This window comes from Daucus carota, chromosome 1, assembly GCF_001625215.2.
Source record: "Daucus carota subsp. sativus chromosome 1, DH1 v3.0, whole genome shotgun sequence".
NCBI lineage: Eukaryota > Viridiplantae > Streptophyta > Magnoliopsida > Apiales > Apiaceae > Daucus > Daucus carota.
The window spans coordinates 48,141,886-48,160,274 of record NC_030381.2 but is presented as its reverse complement, the minus strand read 5'-3'; the positions used below and the strand labels follow the sequence as shown (position 1 = coordinate 48,160,274).

The window sequence follows — 18,389 nt, the reverse complement described above, 5'->3', positions numbered from 1 at the left end:
TTTCATTCGACATTCGTATATATTACCTTTAACATCTACAGCGTATTGATCGCCAATAACATAACTCGGGTATTTTGACTATTACCTACGCTGCCTTTCTGAACTTATATCTCATATCATACCGTTTGTCAATAAAAAAATGTATAGTTTAACTACATAAAAAAATCAAAAAATCATACACGTGTGCATAGCACGGGCCAAAATGCTATGAGCATATTTTTATTGAAATAAAAATTTGATAAAGGAGCATATTTTTATTTAAATAACTTGACAATAAAAAATTTTACATACGGTGTACTATAATTTTTTGTTATTTTATTTAAGATTCGAGGAGTCGCCGTTAGGCGACGCCGAGAAATTTTAATTCTATAGTCGCTATTATTTTGGTGTCTTTTATAAATATTTTAGAAAATAATATCTGATATTTTTGATTATTTAACAATACAGATAATGATTTGATAATAGATCCATAAAGTTATAAATTTTTATTCCAAACATGAAATATTATTATTATATTAAATATTTGATTATATTAATGATACTAATTAAAAATCTATTCCATTATAAAATCAATACAGAATCTATTCCATTATAAATATTTATCACGTATTTCTTTTTATTATCAATTTTCAATATAAGCAATAATCGTAGCATATAATTGTAGTAATCTAACTGAATGATGACTACATATGTATTTCTTTATTGATGTATTATCTTAAGGTTATTTATTTCTTAACCTATTTATCAATTTTTATTAAGGAAGGGAGTAAATTCTATCATTTGCATATTCACCTTAATTTTATAATTAAGGTATGGATGGAAGCTTTATGATACGCATAATCAGGTTGAGTTTATAATCATTTATGTTTCTAAACACAAAGATTTATATCGTCCGCGTCATTATAATTTTTGTTGCGTGATTTTATTTTTTTTCAATCGACATTCGTATATATTATGCTTAACATCTACAAGGCACTGATCGTCAATAACATAACTCGAGTATTTTGACTCTTACATACGTTGTCTTTCATAACTTATATCTTATATCATACTGTTTATTAATAAAAAATGTATAGTTTAACTAGATTAAAAAACAAAAAATTATATCCGTGTGCGTAGCACGGGCCAAAATGCTACGAGTATATTTTTATTTAAATAAAAATTTCATAAATGAGCATATTTTCATTTAAATAACTTCACAATAAAATTTTTACATATAGTTTATTATATTTTTTGTTATTTTATTTAACATTCGAGGCGTCGCCTTTAGACGACGCCAAGAAATTTTAATTATACAATCATTACTATTTTCATATCTTTTATAAATATATTGGAACATATTACCTAATATTTTTGATTATTTAACTATACAAATAATGATTCGATAATAGATCCATAAAATTATAAATTTTTATTCCAAACATGAATTATTATTATTATATTAAATATTTATTTATATTAATGACACTAATTAAAAATCTATTCCGGTATAAAATCAATACAGAATTTATTCCATTATAGATGTTTATCGCGTATATCTCTTCTTATTATCAATTTTCATTACAGGCAATAATCGTAGCATATAATTTTAGTAATGTAACTGAATTATGACTACATATGTATTCCTTTATTGATGTATTACCTTAAGGTTAATTATTTCTTAACTTATTTATCAATTTTTATTAAGGAAGGGAGAATACTCTATCATTTGCATATTCACCTTAATTTTATAATGAAGTATGGATGGAAGAATTATAATACGCATAATCAGGTTAAGTGTTTATAATTATTTATGTTCTAAATACAAAGATTTATATAGTCTGCGTCCTCATAATTTCTGTTGCATGAGTTTATTTTTTTTAATCGATATTTGTATATATTATCTTTAACATCTACAACGTACTGATCGTCAATAACATAACCCGATTATTTTGACTCTTACATACGTTGCCTTTCATAACTTATATCTCATATTATACTGTTTGTTAATAAAAAATGTATAGTTCAACTAGATAAAAAAACAAAAAATCATACTCGTGCGCGTAGCAAGGGCCAAAATGCTACGAGTATATTTTTATTTAAATAAATTTTTCATCAATGAGCAAATTTTCATTTAAATAACTTAACAATAAAATTTTTACATATAATTTATTATATTTTTTGTTATTTTATTCAAGATTCGAGGCATCGCCAAGAAATTTTAATTTTATAGTCATTACTATTTTTATGTCTCTTATAAATATTTTGGAAACAATTATCGAATATTTTTTTTATTATTTTAACTATATAAATAATGATTTGATCATAGATCCATGAAGATATAAATTTTTATTCTAAACACGAAATATTATTATATTAAATATTTGGTTATATTAATGATGCTAATGAAAAATCTATTCCGTTATAAAATCAATGCAGAATCTATTCCATTGTAGATATTTATGATGTATATCCTCTTATTATCAATTTTCAATAGACAATAATTATAGCATAGGTATAGTTTTAGTAATGTAACTGAATTATGACTACATATGTATTCCTTTATTGATGTATTACTTTAAGGCTAATTATTTCTCAACATATTCACCTTAATTCTATAATTAAGGAATGGATGGAAGTTTTATAATACGTATAATCAGGTTAAGTTTATAATTATTTATGTTTCTAAATTCAAAGATTTATATAGTCTGTGTCGTCATAATTTCCGTTGTGTGATTTATTTTTTTTAAATTGACATTCGTATATATTATTTTTAACTTTTGCAACATATTGATCGTCAATAACATAACTCGAGTATTTTGAATGTTACATACGTTAGTTTTCATAACTTATATCTCATATCATACTGTTTGTTAATAAAAAATTTATAGTTTAACTAGATAAAAAAAAATCATACCCGTGTGCGTAGCACGGGCGAAAATGCTACATGTATATTTTTATTTAAATAAATTTTTCATAAATGAGAAAATTTTCATTTAAATAACTAAACAATAAAATTTTTACATATAGTTTTTTATTATAGTTTTTGTTGTTTTATTTAAGATTCGGCGACGCCGAGAAATTTTCATTATATAGTCATTACTATTTTTCATATCTTTTATAAATGTTTTAGAAACAATTATCGAATATTTTTTTATTATTTTAACTATACAAATAATGATTTGATCATAGATTCATGAACATATAAATTTTTATTCCAAACATGAAATATTATTATTATATTAAATATTTGGTTATTGTAATGATATTAATGAAAAATCTATTCCGTTATAAAATCAATACAGAATCTATTCCATTATAGATTTTTATCACGTATATTCTCTTAGTATCAATTTTCAATATAGGCAATAATTATAGCATTATATAATTTTAGTAATGTAACTAAATTATGAATACATGTATTCCCTAATTGATGTATTACTTTAAGGTTAATTATTTCTTAACATATTTATCAATTTTTATTAAGGACGGGAGAAAACTCTATCATCAGCATATTCACCTTAATTTTATAATTGAGGAATGGATGGAAGCTCTGTAATCTGCATAATCAGGTTAAGTTAATAATTATATATATTTCTAAATACAAAGATTTATATAGTTCGCGTCGTTATAATTTCTTTTGCGTGATTTTATTTTTTCAATCGACATTTGTATATATTATTTTTAACATCTACAACGTACTGTTCGCTAATAACAAAACTCGAGTATTTTGACTCTTACGTACGTTGCTTTCATAACTTATATCTCATATCATACTGTTTGTTAATAAAAATGTATAGGTTAACTCGATAAAAAAAACAAAAAACATACACGTGTGCGTAGCACGAGACAAAATGCTAATAAACATTTAAAATTCTATAATTTAAAACTCATAATAAATAATTTGACTGCGCTGATTACCCGCCAGATTTGGGGTTAATCACGACATAAAGTATAGGTCAAGTTTTTTTTTTTTAAAGCAAAGTATAGATTAAGTCGATAAAAATCAAAGAATCAATACCCGTGTGCGTAGCACGGGCCAAAAAAGCTAGTTTTCAGTAATACGTTGCGAATGTATTGATATTATATTATCACTTTTAGTAATAAACGAAAGTGTTATATATTTTTTCAGCTTAAAATATGTTTAGAATGTCAAAATGATGAGGGTAGACGAGCAAGAAGAGATAAAAGACACGTTAGAGGTGTAGTGTGAAGATCGATACCTGGGATTGCCATCTCTCATAGGCAGGTCCAAAGAGTAGGTGTTTAACTTCCTAAAAATCATTTCTGGAAAGACTGGAGTGCAAAGTGTCATGCTTCTAGCTTTCCAAGTCGCTAGTTTAAAAATTTTGCAAAACTCCAAACAAATTGAGCGGATTCCAATTTCACGAAGTTCAAATTCCAACCGAGTAAAGTCCAGTACAATTTTATGTAATGCTATTTGCACTCTGTCCATATATTTTCTAGAATCACTCATAAGTAACTTTCTTGATTGATTATAGGTTTGTTTCTCTATCATACAAACATTACACTATTGAGCTAGCATACTTGGAAAAATTGATCATGCATCGAAGAAACAGCTGTTCATTAGTAATCACATTATATTCATTCGAAAATATGTTATAAATAATTTAAACATTTTTCCCGTGCGTTACTTCTTTTGTTTTTTCCCGATCCAAGAGAAAGAACATCTGCATCCAATAATTCAAAAGGTATTAATTCGATTTCTTCGAAAATTTAAAAGTAATCTATATATAAAGAAAACTGCATGTATATCTCTAATGAACAGATCCTATATATAAAGTGTTGATGAAATATCCTATATAAAAATATTCGGACATACTCTATCCTCGTATTCTTATCTTCGGTCTCTTAAAAAGATACTCCCTCCGTCCCTAATTAGTTGTCATATTTTGATTTTTGATGGTCAAATTGACCAAAATTTGACTGCAATTTATATATATTATATGATTGAAAATATTTAAAAAAATTATATTATTACAAACTACATTCAATCTAGTTTAATATGTAATTTTCAGTTTTTTTAAATTATAAACAGATTAATCTTAATCCTTAGTCAAAAGTTGGTCAATTTGATCACTGAAAAGTCAAACGTGACAACTAAAAAGGGACGGAGGGAGTAATATTCTACAACAAATCAAGAGGCCCAAGCGCCATAACACGAGTAGGTAAAAAGTGAAAGATCTCATATAGATTACGTGATAAATTAAATTAAGGGGAGTTTACACATGTGGTGTTGATCATGATTTAAGAGAAAAATCGGAAACTAGAAGAAGCTGGCGACTGTAATAGTGGAGTTAACCTACCTTTTTTATTTGAACTACATTTATTCCACGTGCTTTAACTTTATTCCTTGTGTTCTGATCCACCGCCGTATTCTTTATATTTTTGTGTACACTTCGTGTCCAAGTTTTGAGTTTAAAGCACGTGACAAAAACATAGACAGCACTCCATATATGCGCATAACGCTTGTATTGTTATAGCCACCGTTATTTGCATACTTGTTGTATATTCCTCCCCTCGGCTTCTTCACGAGATATTTTTGTTCCTCTTTCGTTACTGCTAAGTAGTTTGCTATCAAGCTGCTATACACATTTGCATCATCTTCAAGATCATGGAAAGGAACTGCAACTTGGAACTTCGCCTTGAAACGCCTTCGTTCGATGATCATACAATCGCAGAAAAAACTTGCCCCAGCCAACTTATGTAAGCCCCTCTCCCCCACCCCCCTCTCTTTCTCCCTCTCTCTCCCGCTCTCTCTCCCCCCCCCCCCCCCCTTCTCCCTCTCTCTCCCGCCCTCTCTCTCTCCCCCTCCCTCCCTCTCTCTCCCTCTATCCCTCCCTCTCTCTGTCTCTCCCTCTCTCTCCCCTCCCTCTCTCTTTCACGCTTATTTGTTTGTTGAAATGGGATATATCTTGATTGCAGGAAGGAGGAGATGAGAAGTCCAAATTCAGAAGAGAAGCAGGATAATCGAAAGCTAACCATTTTCTACAATGGAAGAGTCAGTTCTTGTGATGTTACCGATATTCAGGTTCGTTCAACATAAGATTTTAGCCCTGAGATTCTCTTTTAATTACTCAATGTACACTAGTTTACTTCATGTACTTTTGCAGTTGTACATATGAAAAGCTGGTGTCGGCTAATACTTTGTTATGGCTGTTCATTTCACTTTGACTTGTTTCACACATTCTTCAACCTTCTCACAACCGCAGGCACCTTAGTGGATCAATTCCTACCAATTATACCCTTGAAATTGATCTAGACCAGTTTAAGCATGCATGTATTATTATCTCATAGTGATTAGAGACAAATTGTATTAAGTAACCGTACTACATGCAATGTATAATATAGTAGTAACACAAACTAATGTAACACGAATAGGTTTACTAGTTGCCGAGTTCTAACTAATTTGAAATATTTCAGGCTAGATCCATTATATTACTTGCAACACAAGAAATTGGTGGAGAGAAGCTGACGACTCCAGCTTCCTCAGGGACATCTTCCGAGTCGTCCTCAAAGCCCCAACAGTATTATAAGCAAAATAAAGGTCTTTCGATGAAGAAATCTTTGCAGCAATTTCTGCAAAAGAGGAGGACTAGGATCCAAGCAACATCTCCTTATTCTACTCAATAGGATTTGCTTAAATTTTTTTGATTCCTTGATTAACAATTTTGCACTAGGAAAATATAGTATATGCATACAAAGTTACAAACAGATGCATGTGTTCCAAGAGCAATAGACAGACTTGTAATTTGCATTTGGATTGCATGAGTATTGCTTTGGTCAGCTGGCTAGTAGAATTTTATGGGTACAATAGCATGGTGTTGTTATGTTATTCCTACACTGCCGGAGTGCCGGCTCCTTGCAATGCCGCTGCACGAGAAAAATGAGAAGTATAATTTTCTTGTTAAAAATAATGTTCTCTGCGATACAATTGACTTTTGTCATTGATACTAAAAATTTGTGATAAACTTGTATATTTGATGTTTTACATCTAATTCCTTACTGTTAAGTAGAATTTGGAATAGATTTGATCTCAAATTGTAAAATATATTGTATAATCTTCATGAAAATATACATGAAATAAATTCTTAAAACATGTAAATCGGAGTTAAAATCAGTGAGATATAAATGAATAAAATTCAATCATGATGTTTAAATATATCCCACTCATTTCATTTTATATATTTTTTCATAAAAATGCAAATATAAAATTTATTTTATAATTTTAACCAATTATATTACGTCTTACATAATATGAGGGTATTATATATGAAAAGTTAAATATATAAGATTATCTCACGTAAGAAATATAATGGTACCATTGATAAAAGCTGATCGATATCACATATTTCAAAAAAATGAAAAAGAAAACTTACATATATAATTATTTTAAAAAAGGTATTTGTGTTTTAATAAGTGTTTTTTTTCGTGTTTTTGAGATTAAATTCGTGCAGATTTCTATACGTTATACGTTAGTAAACTTGAAATCAAAAATTTTCACTACTCATGTTTTTGAAATCACCCATAGATTAAAATATCAGAATTTCACTTTAATCCATGAAGTTTTAATTTTTAATATTCTTAATTGTTTTTGTATTTTACTTTTTTGATTTCCACGTCAGCATGGACTAACAACGTGCCCGCAAGGGTTGGTTCAGCTGATTAAAAGAGTGGATCTGTATCCCCTTAGTAGTCACAGGTTCGACTCCCGAATAGAGGAGAATTTGTGATTATGCCTCCTGGGCCAGACCCAAAGGGTAGCTGCTGCGGATTCTTACTTAAAAAAAAATAAAAACAAAACAATCGCTAGCATGGACTTGAATCAAATTTTTTTGAAAGTTTAGATATCACAAACTTGGAATTTTTAGCTCATGAAAATTATAAATTACTCATAATTCAGTGACGAATAAACTAATAAAAATCACCATGGAATTTAAACCAGTATAATGTTGATGGTATTTGGGATCCTTGCCTTCGTGCAAGACAAATATCTGTAGAAAGCATCTTGCAATCCTTTTTTTCTTATTTTTCAATTTACACAACTATTTTTCTAATAATTTTAACTCAAATATTTATCTGTACGTGCAGAAATGTCAATATATTATATTAAAAACCAATCAACCACTAACTTTTAGAGGGGTGTATTGGATTGGGATTCTAAAACATTTTTTTGCATTCATGAAATCCGAGGGTATTCGATTGGGATAGTTTGAAATCCATTAAAATCTTGAGATATTCAATTGTGATTTTAAATTATGCTACAAAATATGGTGGTATTCAATTGGGATTTTAAATTATGCTTTAAAATCCGATGGTATTCAATTGAGATTGTTTAAAATCCATTAAAATATGATGGTATTCAAATGCTGATGGATTTTTTTTCATTTCATAAAATGATGGATTTTGTGGCATTCTTCAGTGTATTTTAAGTTTTTTGAAATCCCATCAAAATCAATCGGATTTTGAAGCATTGTACCTAAATCCTATCAACTCTGCGACATTTTATCAAGAATCCGCACAAAATCAAAATCTCACACAATAAATTAAAATCCATAGATTAAAAACAATCCATTAAAATCGCGTAAGTCTTTAACATGTTGGTGGACAGCCGAAAGTCAAATTTTAGTACTGCACTCAGCTCCGAACATAAATCGACTGCACGCGAGGATATCATGTCGGCACACCGAAAAAATATGCAAGTCAAGCCTCTGTAGAGAAAAACAGCTAAATTCGAATACATCTATCTCTCTCACCTATCAATATAATTATTAAAACAAATATTAATAGCTGATAAATGTCATCTTCAGAAAAAATATCATTCTTCTGTGAAAGTAAGGGTGACCCCTCGTTATTTAGTTAATCCGCGTAAATTGTGATAAACAATTCGATTTTAATCTCGTCCGAACTGAAATCAAAATGAAGTTCACAGTTGCGGTTTTACTAATGATTTCACTTTGATACTAGACGAACTGTGACTTAACTGTTTCGAATCATTTAAACGGGATGTTGGTGGGGGCTAACTTAAGAGCTCAGCTTCTGGTTTTATAAGTTAGAAACAATTATTCGTATCGTTTGTGTAAAAAAATTAAGAAGTAGTACTCCCTCCGTCCCGGTAGATTGTATACATTTGGTTTGGACACAGAGACCAAGAAAAAGTGTAAAAAGTGAGTAAAATGAGATGAAAAATGAGTAAAGTGGTGGGACCCATTTATATTTAATGATAGATTTGAGATAGTGGAGGAAATTAGTGGGTGTAATAGTGTTTATATTATTATAGAATGGAGATAGTGGAAGAAAGAGGTGGGTGTAATAGTGTTTTATATTATTAAAAGTCATTATATTTGGAATGTATAGAAATGATGGGACGTCCAAAAAGGAAGCTGTATAGAATTGATTGGGACGGAGGGAGTACTTATAAAAAAATGTGAATACCAGAACTGTTTGGATGAGTTTAAAATAAATACTTATTGTTTAAAGTAAAAAAGTGAAGTAAAAGTTAGAATTTAGTTAAGACTTATAAATACTTAACTTTTTATAAGTGCTTCTCGACTTTTTACACAAACGGTACGAATAAGTGCTTCTAACTTATAAGCGGAGTTTAAAACCTTCATTCAAACACCCACACTATCTTTTGTTTCATGACTTCTATTTTTTCCCCAAACGTTTTATTGACTTATAAATTTTAATTTGTTTCTAATTTTTACTTCACTTTTTTATCTTAAATAAAAAAGAATTATTTTAAGTTTATTCAGACGACGCAAAATCTGTGTTTGTATTAATAGCGTGGTTTACCTATATCGTATTTAAATGACATCTACTTCACGTGCCTTAAATTTTTTACCTGTGATACGCCGCCGAATTTTTCACGTTTTTGTGTACACTTTTGTGTCCATATTTGGTTTAAACCAGACAGCAGTTTCGGTGGGTGCAATCGTCAAGAAAATGAAAAGATTGAAATATGTTTTTAAAATAATTTTTGAAAATCAAAAATTAGAAATTAATTTTTGATATCAGAACTTATATTTTCATGTTTGGATGTTACATATTTTTTGGTGAAATACATAAGTAAATTAAATTAAAATGACTAATTTTAAATAACTTTTGTGATTGACCGTTCAATCGATAATGATAATGATAACTTGGTGATTTTATATTACATCATATACAAGGATTGTGGGCAATTAATGAGGTGTATCGTACCAACGGTGTTAGTGTGGGTCTCATATTCATATATGTATGCATGGAATTATTATATGTCTCATATATGTATGCATGTAAATTTAAGATTATTACATTGATATCGTAATATTTGAAATATAATTTAAAAAAACTGAATTAAAATTAATTTTGAGTACATGTTTGGTTCCGGTTATACCTCCGAACCGAACCGATAAAAACCAAACCGAACCGGTTATTTAAATAATAATAAATAATAGATAATATATTTAATATATATATAATAAATATATAATCTATATCATGTTTAAAATCAATAAATTTATTATGCTATTTAAGGGAAACAGTCTGTGTTTATTTTATGCTCAGTGAATATTTGATGCTCACTGCTAGTACGTCACTTTCCATCTGTATTTTCTGTTTTCTGGCTGGTACTACATTTTCTCAATCTTCTTAAACCATCTGCCAAAAAAACCACCCTAAACCATCTGCCAAAAAACCCACCTCAGTATGGAGATGTCTAGGCCGTGAAGTTCTTCTTCTTCTTTTTTATCAATAGAAGCAATTTCATTAATCACATAAAAAGTAACAAAAGATTACATAACCCTGCAATGACTAGAAATTACAATAATAATATTGACGGGATTGTCTTGAATGAAATAATATTATTTTTTTGAACTTCATATTAATTATTATGTCTAGATTAAGTGCATCAATTTGTCTCGTTCATGTATTATTTTTTATTTTTATATTTGTTGGTTTTGTAACCGAAACCGAACCGATTATAACCGAACCGAGGTTTTTAAATCGAAACCGGAACCAAACCCGAACCGGCGGTTGCGGTTTTCGATTTTAAAAACCGAAGATATATGATTGCAATTCCGGTTTTATCCCGAAACCGAGCCGAACTGACCCATGCTCTCCCCTATTATATTATTACATACAACATATAATCTTATTTAGTCTGAAGATTAAACACTGTATAATAAAATTATTTTTATTGATGATATTAATTAAATATATTATAAATGAAAATTTCATACTCCCTCCGTCCCGTTGGATTGTTAACATCACTTTTTGGCACGCTTTTTAAGACCTCTATAAAATAAGTTGCATGAGGTTTTTTTTTATAAAAAAAATTCTGAATAAAAGTTTGATGTTTAAACTTTTATTCAGAAAAAAAATAAATTAAAAAAAATTATAGAACTATACTTTATAAGAGCCTCAAAATGCGTGCAAACGGTGAACGTTAACAACCCGGTGGGACGGAGGGAGTAATATTTTAGATAAATATTTAAATAAACTATATTATTCAGGGCGAGACAGAGAATCCTATACCACTCCATATTTTAATAGAGAAAATAATTAATCTCCGTCACTAACCCCATTCCGTTATTAATGAAGCGGGACTGTTCCATTCAGGACAGCAGGGCCGGCTCAATCAAATTTGGGGTCCTAAGCAAAATCTGAAAATGAGGCCCATACATATTTATATATAAATTTTTTGGTGTAATATAAATTTATTATTATAAAATCCTTACCTCAATGTTGGATGTTGAATGATGAAGACGAGAAAGGTACCAAAAAAGGATTATAATAATTTAGTATCTTACACTAGAGCCGCTGAGAAAGATGAGAAAGAGTTATGAACTGATGCACACAGTGAAAGCTAAAAAGACAAACTGAAAGAGTAATTTTTTATTCTTAATATTTTATCATTTATATAAACAAAGAAAAAAAAACTAAGTAATTTTAATATTGATAATTAACATTTACTTTAATAAACTTGATATTACATTCAACTAGCAAAATTATTTATGACACATACTTGTCTTTAGACTTCTTTTACGTCTGTTACTATTATTTTTTGTATTTGATTCTATACATTTTGTACATGAAATATATTGATAAATGGAATAATATTTTCATCACAATTATCCGTGATATATATTTTAATTTTTTTGAACAAATATTTATATAAATATGATTTATTTTATTTATAGAAACATGATAAAATAATTTATATTTCAAAAATATTTCAATTAAATGATAAATAATTTAATTATTCTAATTTTTAAATAATAAGTCATTTTTTATTATTAATTAAGTGTATTAAAGAAATTAGAATTGTTTGATAAAATTTTGTTTTCAATAAATTTTTTAATAAAACAAATATTAATATTTGTGTATATATATATATAAAAAGATTTTAAATTTTTGGGGTCTTTTTTTGTTTAGGGGCCCTAAGCAACTGCTAACTGCTTAGTTTGCTTTAAGGCAGAGCCGGCCCTGCAGGACAGATCATGGAACGAGTTATCCGTTTAACCCGCAATGGAAGAGATAGTTGTCCTGGTGTTACAGAAAATTCACGTTCTTTTCACTGTGCGCAGTAATATTAAAATTTTAATACTAGTTTTGTAATTACTGAAATGCTCTCTCTTAAGTTTGTAACAGTCAACTGTAATATGGAAGTTGATGTCTGCTATGTTTTTATTCGGCTCTTCGCTTTTGACCAGTGCATAAACTTTCTGCCAGTCTTGAACCTCCTAAGAGCCAGGTTCTATGTATTCAAGTCGATTGCAAATACACACAAGGATCTTTTGATCCCATATACTCCCTCCGTCCCTCTGAAATGTATACATATGGATTGGACACGGAGACTAAGAAAAGTGTATAAAGTAATGTAAAGTAAGAAGAAAGAGAAAGAAAAATGGGTAAAGTAGTGGGACCCATCAATATATAATTGATAGATTGGGAAAAGTAGTTGAAAGTAGTGGGTTGGTGGGATTTTTATATTATAAAATGTTGCTATTTTCGGAAAATTTTGAAATGTATAGAATTGAGTGGACATCCAAAAAAGGAAAGTGTATAGAATTAAATGGGACGGTTTAATGGTAATTTTTTAAGTCAAATAACTTGCATGTCCTAGTCAGAAACTCAGATTCAGGTTCTGGCAAACCTTGAACTTGAAAAATTAATGAAATTTTAAAATGATATGTTTTTATCGATTTGTAGCAAAGAGTTTAGTAGGTTGAGTCCAGTTGCTCGTAAAACAGTAGAATTTGTGTGTATTGACTGAGAGAGTTTGGAGTTATAGTGTGATTTGTGGTACAAAGTACAAACTATTGACCTGAATATCACTATACAATGGATATTAGCATACATTATTTGCTGCACGACGGGGGCAGATTTAGGATTCGAACTTTAAGAGAGTACCAAACAAATTTTCAAAAAATATCTATGTATTTTTAAATTTTGTGGGAGCACTTCTATAATTTTACAAAATTTAAAATAGTGAAAATTGTAAAAGAAAAATTTAGGGGGACACGTGTCCCCGCGTGCCTCTTTCTAGATACGTCCTTGTGCACGATCATACTAAGAAACTGAAGAGGCTGGAAAGCTGTTGGTTGAAATGTTATTGGCGGTTCAATTCTGCATTAAAGAGAACTCTTTCATCATCCACTGGATCATGTTGTGATGAAGCCGAAGCTCTTAGTAGGCTGTGCATCCCCTGCTCTGGCTCTGTTTCTATAACCACTCCTTTCAAATTAGGCCATTTTGGAAGAGCACGAGGAAACAAAAAGAGCAAAAGAGCTAGAGTCGATGCTGCTGCAGTTATTGCAAAAAGACCCCAGAAACTATCCAATCCAAGACTGTATTCAGCATCACCATCAGGCTCTGAACATTTGTATGAAGACAACAGAGAATTCTCTATGTTCCGTATTGTTCCATTCTCTGATGCCTTAAGAACCGCTTCAGAGATGTCCGAAAGCAATGGAGCGGCCTTTGGAAACACGAAACCAAATCCTCCTACTTTGAACGTCTCCCCGGTCATGAATCCATCACAATTTGTAGCAAGGAGGACTTTGATATACGGGACTTCGAGGAAAGCAGCAGCAATCTTCCCACTCTTAAGGGCCTTAGGATAGTCATCCTCTGAGTATATTTTCTCGATGTTATGTGGTTCAAACTTCAGGACATCTACTAGGTACTTGACCACAAATGAATTCCCATCACACCCAACTTTTGCACCGGTTCTTCTTAATGTTTCGACATTAGTCACCATTGGATTTAGGTTCTGAATTGTGAGAAGCGAGGTCAGACTAGCCGTGTAGCTGGAGGTTATTACTAAAGCAACAAACAACCAGATCACTGCTGCCATCCGGGGCAAGTTGCTATGCAATTGGTCACCTGCATTGCGATGATCCAGATAAATGTTGATAATTTATACTTAACAAGTGGTTTTAAATAGGGGAGTGAGCTAAGAAGGCTTACCTTGTAAAGACGTGAAGAGGGTGGTGAACGCTATCCAAATAATTGTTCCACATTGTTTGAACCAACTTCCTCTCAAGTCTCTGTTTGTCTGGCGCTCAATGAACCACACGACGAAACCACTATATAAGTTGATAACTGCGGTAAAAATCCAGGTCCATGTTGTAAATGGCTTCTTGAATAGCCATGCTCGAGTAGCAGATGTTTTTCCCTTGGTATATACCAGCACCTGCAGACCTGAGTCGGAGTAAGGCTGTGAAAACTCTGCATACTCACAGCGGCTAGCCATTATAGATGTGTCCCCAACCACCGCGTCAAAAGTCTTTAAGAGTTCAATCACATAAATTTTAAACATTAGTAACTAAATTACTTGATAGAATATAGCTAAGAAGCACAAATCTGTTTCCAACTAGTCTAGTATGGAGTACCTTAAGATAAACCTCTTTCACAAGTGAATCATAAGATCCATAATAGGGAACAAAGTCATAATCTAGGCTATATGGTAAATCACCAACAACAGCTATAAACACGTCAATTGACAATCCTTTTACTGTGGCCTTTCCCCCAGGCTGTTCATATGTCACATTTACGAATCCTTTGAACGTGCTGTTACCGGGGACTCCTATTTTAAGCCTGTTGGCGGTTCTTGCAACAGGCCACCAGCCTCTAGGGACTGTGGAAGCACGTCCTGGCCAGTTCACTTGCCCCAATATCTTCATAGACTTGCTGTAACTACTTCCTTTGTCAATCTTGACAGAGAAGCCGGATCCTTCAGACCAATATCCAAGCTGTAGATAACTCCTACCAATGACATTAACAATCTGAAAAGTACTTGATGGTGCCAAAGCCCCACCTTTAAAATTCACCTCTCCATATAACCCCATAAATTTTCTGTCCAATATTCTTGCCAGTAATTCCTGCCCACTCTGTACTGCAGTATTATTGTTTAATATATTGGCAAGAGATTGTGGATTTGGCTTCCCCTCGATTGCTAACACTGCAGTGTATACAGCATCATAGGCATTCAGGGCATAACTTCCGGGATCCATATTTTTCTTGGTTGGGTATTTGGATCGTAATTTGGCCTTAAAACGCCTGGAGAACTCCTTGTATCTCACTTGACTACGAAAGGGAGAAAACCCCTTTACTCCCAGGACACCTTGCATGGCAAGTATTGTAGACGAGTTGAGAGAATCAATAAAGCTTGTAATGCCATCGGTGGTGATCCATACAGACTCTTTTTTCATCATTTTCATCCTCTTGGCTTCCAAGAATATATTAACGGCCATATTACTTGAAGTGTGGACTATAAATACCCTACTTTGCCTGCTCTGGAGGACCCTCAACTTTTCTTGTATAGAAGATGGGGATAAGGGTTGAAGAGGCAAATAGTAATCAATAGCTACGTCTGCTTCGCTAAGAGCTTCAATAAGGTAGGGGAAGATGTCATTAACACTTGAGATAGTGTCTTCATAAATAATGGTTACCTTGCGCCATTGCCAGCTCTGAACTATTGCTGCCACCGCTTTCATCTGAGCACGTGAAGAGCGAGCCATATTCAGCAGAAATGGCCATTGCTTAAGAGCAGAAAGAGGGATGTCAGAGGCCAAAGAAATTATTGGAACTTGTGATGTATTACCAATTTTGGCAACAAAACCAGCCTCTTCCCATCTATCCAGGCCTATGATGGCGCTCACATTCTTAGTTTGGATCAGTTTCTTAGCTGCAGAAATACCAGATAAAAGCACCTCAATTTCAAAAAATAAATAAATATCCAGTGACCATTTAATTTGTTCCTCCTGCAATAGATCTTGGTCTTGATGTTTGAGGTCTGACAAATTAACAGACACTCAGACATCAATTTTATAAGGTATTTTCGACTTATATCTAATTAATAACTTGTCAAAACTGAAGTGTTTCATACATCTGTTTGCTTGTGGCATGCATCTTTACTGATGGATAAGTTCGAATTGCAGACACCTTACCAGAAGCTGCTGCTTCCAGAGGATCCTTTCCGGAGTTCATAAAATGCAGACCAACACAACGATGCAAGGGTACAAAGGCACAGCAATCTTCTATAGCCATTTTTATTGCTACTTTTTCTTCTTTTCCATGGGCGGACGAATAATCAACAATGCCACCTATAGTACGAGCATGAACTACATATGACGAACATACCAGAATAAATATGATCATATTTCTCAGAGCATGAACAAGGACAAGAAAGTCTAACATTTTCCTCTCCTTTAATATTTTACAGTTTGCTGATTTTTTTTGTCAAATGTGCTCACGGAGATTCTATCTTCAATTTCAACTCGATGAAGTGTGTTTGAATATTCTGAGGATGATAGTATATCTTAGTGATAACAACTGGGTTCGACTTTCTCTCACTCGAGGATGAATAAAAACTACTACTTCTTAAACTTATTATAATCAAATAGTATTAACATTACTTTAACATTGACATTAAGACAGATTTCTATATAAAGGAGAAGTTACCATGAAGTTAGTTACTATAACTTATACCTAGAACTGACAAAATCTTCCACCTGTGATCCTCCAAGGCAATGACATTCGGCTCTCTCTTCTCAAGATCTACGCCTCTCACAATGACACTTTTATACTTTGTATTTGTCTGATGCTAGGTACCGTGTATATATCGACAATGGTAATTTTGTTTCATCTGCGGAAAAATTAAGCTTGCAATAAAAAGTTGTCAGTCATTAGTTCTAGATGACATTAGTTCTTTTTTCGAAGAAATTGCAGAGGATGCGAGGACTGATAATGCTTTTGGCATGAAAACAAGATTATTTCACTAGTTCAGCTGAGATCAGTTATTCTTTTAGATTTGCCGAATCATAGGAGTTTTATCCACACTGCAAATTATGAATCGCTTGTCCTGGTTCTAAGGGATGTGAAACTTAGAATATTTCACTTCCTTAAAAGCATTCACAGAAACTGTATTCACTTTTATTGCGCCAAATTTGAAACATGTATGCCAGAAATTCAACACTCTCCTTCGTACGAAAGAGCTTATTGTGTTCAATATAATAGTTACAGTACTGCAGAGAAATTATGGATGCAACTGTCACTTGAGGTATAGATGAAAATTTCAGAATGTTTTTAAATCTTAACTAAACTAAATAATAAGATTAAAGTAAAGGGAGAAAAGATTAAGATATAAAATCCTCCAAACATAAATTAGAATGTAAGTTAAGTAGAACAAGAATAACATGATTACATGTTATTGCAACCAGGGACGGAGCTACACTGGGGCCAGTGAGGATTCGATTCCTGCCTACTTCCTACTACACTTTCTGTTCTTACTATACTTGGCTACAAAAAAAAAAATTTGCCCCCTCGTTGTCAGAAACCTGGCTCCATCCCTGATTGCAACCATTACTATACTCATCACTGCAATAGCTGGTATAACCATCAGGCCGAGGTCTCATCCTTGGCATCTGTCTTTGTGTTGCATAGCTACCGTACCCTGCCACCGGTGCAAACATTGCAGGACCATAATATTGTCCATACCGAGGCCATGGTTCTGTGGAGGTGGAACAAACGAATTCATCCTCGGATAACTATAATTACTACCACCGCAATAGTTCATGTTTGGCACGCGATTAGACGTCCCAAAATCATCTCTCCTGTGAACTGTACAATATTTGTCTCTGCAGATGTAATCCGGAATTTCTTTTGGAGAAGGTACATTGCTTCCAGACTTATCCTGCTTCTCCTGTGCATGGCTCGTGCCTTTACTTTTGTCACGCTTGCGAAAGAAAGAATATTTGTGACGAGATGAAGAGTCTTTGTGCCCACTTGAAGCATTAAACGAGTCTTCTTTTTCTCCTCCAAGTCCATGAGGGTTGGTTTCTTTTCTCTCAGGCATTAGCTCTGCTTTTCTACCCCATTTCTTAATTTAGAGGATTATTTCT

The 18,389-nt window shown here is 31.9% G+C and overlaps 2 protein-coding genes across 2 annotated transcripts; one reads left to right on the top strand and one right to left on the bottom strand.

Moving 5' to 3' along the window:
* The first annotated feature begins 5,475 nt into the window (after positions 1 to 5,475).
* Positions 5,476 to 6,835, top strand: LOC108195459 (protein TIFY 5A). The gene is made up of 3 exons (XM_017362424.2): positions 5,476 to 5,706; positions 5,926 to 6,031; positions 6,424 to 6,835. The coding sequence occupies exons 1-3, from the start codon at positions 5,615 to 5,617 to the stop codon at positions 6,631 to 6,633; spliced, it is 408 nt and encodes a 135-aa protein (XP_017217913.1). The 5' UTR covers positions 5,476 to 5,614; the 3' UTR covers positions 6,634 to 6,835.
* Positions 6,836 to 13,546: 6,711 nt separating this feature from the next.
* LOC108223725 (glutamate receptor 2.2) lies at positions 13,547 to 16,176 on the bottom strand. The gene is made up of 3 exons (XM_017398114.2): positions 14,880 to 16,176; positions 14,455 to 14,773; positions 13,547 to 14,370 (listed from the first exon to the last, which is right to left on the bottom strand). The coding sequence occupies exons 1-3, from the start codon at positions 16,005 to 16,007 to the stop codon at positions 13,595 to 13,597; spliced, it is 2,223 nt and encodes a 740-aa protein (XP_017253603.2). The 5' UTR covers positions 16,008 to 16,176; the 3' UTR covers positions 13,547 to 13,594.
* Positions 16,177 to 18,389: the final 2,213 nt, after the last annotated feature.